Below are 5,115 nucleotides of genomic sequence, written 5' to 3'. Positions count from 1 at the left end.
TATACATAAAAAAATATATATATATAATTATTTTAGAACTTGCGTCTTTGGATTCAAACTATGAAGCACCGTCAATGCCGCAGGGATTCGTTTATCAAATAATAATCTTCTCCACATGGGGAGACTCTTACTACGTTGGCCTGAATGGAATACAAATATATGACAATTATGGAAATGAAGTCAAGTTAACTGCAGATAGTATGTTTACAATTCATATTTGCAATTGAATTACATATTTATAGTTTTATATAATATTCTCTGTGAAGAAAATACTCTCTTCCTTCAATTCACATTTTTAATTTATTTGTATCCTTTTAATTTTACCAGACACACACACACACATACATACATATATATTTTTTATATATCTTTTTAAAAAAGAATATTATTTACATATGTAGATAATTTTCTCATCAATATTTACTGCTAATTCGTTTTTTTAAAATAGATATAGCCGCATTTCCTGAAAGCGTTAATATAATAGAGGGCATAAATAATGACATTCGTACACCGAACAAACTTATCGACGGAATAAATAATACTAAAGACGGACGTCATGCTTGGTTAGCACCTATACTTCCTGGACAAGTAAGCGAAAATATATCATACTATATAAGGTTTACTATTTAATTTTCTTCATGCTTTGTATGTTTTTCAGACCAATCGTGTGTATATAATATTTTATCACCCTGTTATGGTATCAACGATTAAAATATGGAATTATGGAAAAACGCCGCAAAGGAGAGTTAAAGAATTTGCAGTAAGAAAAATAAATTGTCTTATGTTTATCGATGTCCCCAATTTGCCATTTATGCAGAAACATTTATTATGCAGATATTGGTAGATGATCTGTTAGTTTACAATGGAACTTTAGATAAACATAATTCATATGGACTGGTAACGTTTATGAAAGAAAGCAGTAATAATGAAAATCTGGTGAACTGGTAAGTCATATCAGTAAAATAAGTGAGGAAAAAAAGGAAATATAAAGAAAAAAAATTATGCGGAAATCGGATTGTAATTACATATATTATTATTATAGCTCGGAACAAGAGGATCGCCTTTTAAATTTACGAAGAAATACCTTAGGTGCTAATACACTACCAGATCCATCTCTTCGTCCACACACATCTTTACAATTTAAAGAATCGTAACACTACATACATATTTGTATGCATATTTGTATACATATACTTGTGTTGGTATATAATATTTACAAAATATATTTAAACTGTATGTGTATTTTTATATCTATATTAAAAATCGTTTTCATTTTTATAATGAAATATCTTGTTTAAATAATTAATAATTACAATGTAGCATATATACACATCAATATATAATATCCATAAATTATGGTATATTTTTGCGCAACAATAATTATATGAATATCATTTATAAATTCTTGTCTTGGAACTTGTAAAAACATAAAAATTAATAAAAATTCTAATAAAAATTATATATGTTACTGATTAAATCTTAAGAATATCATAAGAATGTCATAAGAATATGTATAATTATAAATATATCACACATATTTTGTCATATCAATTTTTTTTATACAAGTTACAATAATTATTAATATCAGAGAATTTCCCTGTGCATATAAATAATTTTTTATATGTTTAATTATGAAGATAATACCCGTGGTCTTTTTGTTTCCACCTGTGTGATATCTGTTTGGTCTACATTTTCTTCTCGTCCAGCACGTTTTCTTGCTTTCGGTGATGATTGTTTTAGACATTCCATATCATTAAATATTACCTGTGCTCCACCACCACTTGTTGGTACTATATCGCCCTGTTTGAAAATTTGGGAAAAAATTATAAAATTTCCATATTAATCATAAAAATGCATAATCTTTTATAGAAGAAAATTTCATCATTTCAACCTTAAATAATTTTGTTTCAAGTTCTCCGTCTGTATCATGCTCTTGTGCGATAAGACAATATCTAGATGCACCATCTGTAATCTCTTTTGGGGAAGTAAGTCGCGTTACACTTCGTCTTCTTTGCATCAATGGTTGCAATACAGTCCCGATCGGCACAAGAGTCTGAGGTCTATGATCGATCCATCGATCAGCACTTTGCGATCGTCTGTATCTCGGATTTGAAACGGGTATTCTATCCTGTGTATAAAAAAAATTTATTTTTAAATTTTCTTTAATTTATATATTATACACAACTTGAGTTTATTAAAAGATATTTAAACAGAAAATGAAATAAGAAGTAACCTTCCGTGATATTCTCCCGTGGTTTTCTCTATCTGGACTGATTACTTTTGTTGTTGATCCTGGAACTTGTTCTTTTGATGGAATTATAGAATTGTCGTCAACTAAAATTTGTTTCACCAATCGCAATTTGTCTTCCTTTTCTTTCATTTGATTCTAAATAATTATAGAATACATTAAACACATTGTAAAATGTTATAAAGTTAAAAAAGAAAAAAAATTAAATATAAGACCAAAGTAATTACCTGAAGATGTTCACGCTGTTGACGCAATTTAATTTCTAATTCTCTATTCATTTTATCTGTCTCGGCTTGCATCTTTGTATTATATCTCTGCTTTACTCTTTGTTTGTCTATCAAACGTTGATTTAATGTTAAGTCTCTATCTCTTATCTATATACAAAGAACGTGTTATTTAAATAATTGTAATAAAAGAGAGAGAGACACATACACACACATACGCAAATATAATATTAAACCTACTTCTTGCTGCAAACTGCGTATTGTCTCATTAGCAGAGTTTAATTTACACAGAAGAGTATCAATTTGCGTTTCCGTTTTGCAGAGGTGTCCTTCAAATGCAGATATCTAAAAATTTAAAATACAATTAGTATATTCTAATTTTGTTCATAATAATGTTATTAAAAATATGTATACCTTTCTCTTTTGCTGTGTATTTGCAGCTTTCAATGAAGCAACTTCGATTTTCAAATTTACGTTTTCTTGCTCTGTTATTACAATTTTTTTTCTGAAATCCTCTTCTATAAACAAAATAAATATTTTATTAGAGCACACCTTAGATTGCAATATTAGTTGCGCCATTTAGTTTACTAAAACTGAACGAGAAAGCGTCTCACGTTTCTTTTGTAAATCTACACGCAGCATATTGCGCCTCTCGATACGTTGTTCTAGGAATTGTATTAGGGAATGTATTATTTGATCATTGTCTGAATTAAAGGTTTCCAAGTGAGGAAATGGTCCACTCAAACTAAAATGTAGTTAAACATGTAATTAATTATTCAACATTATATAATAATTTATAAAATTAAGAGAAATTTCCTTAAATTAGAGCTAAATTGCAATACCTGTACACTAAGCCTAAGTCAATGTCTAAATCAGCAGCTTCTGGTCGTCCCTCTTTCTCTAATTTACTTCTTGCTTCTTTGAATATCTGAAAGGAAAAAAATTCATGTTATTTCTGAATGATAAAGCCTGATTCTAGCTATACAGATATCCACTACTACAGATTTTGATATTACTTTATTTGCTTGTCTCCTTCCAGGGGTAAAACCAAGATCCAATTTTACAGGATTTGACCGCGCGGTTTGCACTTCTTGAGTCATTTCCGCGAACTTCATGACTTGCTAAATATACATTTTTAAGAAATTAATGGTAATTACATTTTTTATTAGATAGATTCAATTATTTACTACATACAATTGTCTCATCATAGTCATCTGCTCTCGGATTTACACAGACTATCATTCTGACCTGTCCTTCACCATCAAAATAATTTTTAAATAAATGGGTAAGCTTGGAATCCCGATAAGGTACCATCTTGTTTGTACCTTGGTTTTGATTTTCTCTTAAAATTTCCAGACACGAGCGCAAAGTCATCAGCGAGTTATTAATATTCCCTAAATATTATGTACATTTATCATTTAAATGCTTTCATAAATTTCATAAATATGACAAACGCGAATGTCCTACCTGCTTCTCGTAAACGTTGACCAGTATTTTTAGTTCGATTCGTGCGTTCACTACCTGCTAAATCTACTAAAGATAATTGACTCACACACACGACTCGTTTATCTAGCATTACATGTTCACCTTCACAATCTAAAGGTGTCTAAAATAACAGAGACCATTATAAACACTTGTAGATTAAAATAATTCTGATGCTGTAAGTAAAAAATTAGTATAATACCTGTACAAGTCGAATAGTAAAAACACTATGGGATCTACTCGATTCTGCATTCAATGCTGTATGAGCAACGCGTCTTTTCCGTTGTCCACGTTGGAACAGCTCAAAAGCTTCCTCTGCGCTTTTCACCTCAATCTCTATGACAGCATGTACATACATATTTTTGTTACCGTCTTCTCTGACAATTTTACTCTGTAGTGTCCTATGTTAATTAAAAAGATTTGCTTTAAATATATGTATCAAACCTGTCAATTCTGTTTCTTTCACAATATACTTACTTGGATCTAATATCATCTTCATCTAACAGATCATATACACTGTTATTATATATTTCAACATATGTTATAAATATAGCATATGCATTATCTGGTTCAATCATCACAGTTTGTGATTCATTACGTTCATGTGCTACTGTTGGGTTACTATCTCCATCGCTGTCCACTTTACGACTGTCATAAATTATACAATATATTGTTATACAATCCTATTGAACATAACAATGTATATTAATTTCTATATATTAAATATAGAAACTTACTTTTTGCCAGGTCTTCCAGTTCTTTGCGATATACCCGCGTGAAGTTCATGTTGCCTGTCTAACATAGCATCAGCCTCGCTTTGCACATCAAAACCATTCAATTTATCTGGTTTAAAAACAAACTTTTTTGTTTGATAATTTGTAATGGTATTGAAAATGACATCCAGGCAGCGAGGCATGATGCCAACATCTTGTGATTCCCCAGTCATTGTATATGTCTTTCCACTGCCAGTAACACCATAAGCAAACAGCAGACCGTTTCTTCCATGAATAAGATTTTCAACAAGAGGAAGAGCAATTGTTTTAAATACCTCCCTTTGTGTTGCGTCGGGTGTAAATATATGACTGAACGTCGTTTGTATCTCTTTATTAGTTATAGTACGAAAGTTGACTGCTGATTCTGGCGGTGTTACGACTAGCGTCG

General features: G+C 30.4%; 2 protein-coding genes across 2 annotated transcripts in view; one reads left to right on the top strand and one right to left on the bottom strand.

Moving 5' to 3' along the window:
• The window catches only part of LOC115235897 (protein KIAA0556-like), a 6,434-nt gene extending 4,978 nt beyond the window's left edge, over positions 1-1,456 (top strand). Inside the window, exons 10-14 of the mRNA XM_029807983.1 lie at positions 37-198; positions 449-588; positions 659-760; positions 835-944; positions 1,043-1,456. Coding sequence (XP_029663843.1) covers positions 37-198; positions 449-588; positions 659-760; positions 835-944; positions 1,043-1,154 — 626 coding nt within the window. The 3' untranslated portion in view covers positions 1,155-1,456. The remainder of the gene's footprint in view (positions 1-36; positions 199-448; positions 589-658; positions 761-834; positions 945-1,042) is intronic.
• Positions 1,321-5,115, bottom strand: part of LOC115235898 (kinesin-like protein KIF23) — a 4,336-nt gene continuing 541 nt past the window's right edge. Inside the window, exons 3-16 of the mRNA XM_029807984.1 lie at positions 4,692-5,115; positions 4,432-4,602; positions 4,157-4,355; positions 3,940-4,078; positions 3,667-3,866; positions 3,489-3,593; positions 3,315-3,400; positions 3,087-3,217; positions 2,887-2,990; positions 2,713-2,817; positions 2,476-2,622; positions 2,234-2,386; positions 1,892-2,128; positions 1,321-1,800 (exon numbers count right to left, since the gene is read on the bottom strand). Coding sequence (XP_029663844.1) covers positions 1,630-1,800; positions 1,892-2,128; positions 2,234-2,386; positions 2,476-2,622; positions 2,713-2,817; positions 2,887-2,990; positions 3,087-3,217; positions 3,315-3,400; positions 3,489-3,593; positions 3,667-3,866; positions 3,940-4,078; positions 4,157-4,355; positions 4,432-4,602; positions 4,692-5,115 — 2,372 coding nt within the window. The 3' untranslated portion in view covers positions 1,321-1,629. The remainder of the gene's footprint in view (positions 1,801-1,891; positions 2,129-2,233; positions 2,387-2,475; positions 2,623-2,712; positions 2,818-2,886; positions 2,991-3,086; positions 3,218-3,314; positions 3,401-3,488; positions 3,594-3,666; positions 3,867-3,939; positions 4,079-4,156; positions 4,356-4,431; positions 4,603-4,691) is intronic.

Source organism: Formica exsecta, unplaced genomic scaffold (genome assembly GCF_003651465.1).
Source record: "Formica exsecta isolate Colony F162 unplaced genomic scaffold, ASM365146v1 scaffold237, whole genome shotgun sequence".
NCBI lineage: Eukaryota > Metazoa > Arthropoda > Insecta > Hymenoptera > Formicidae > Formica > Formica exsecta.
This window is presented reverse-complemented; position numbering and strand designations above follow the sequence as displayed.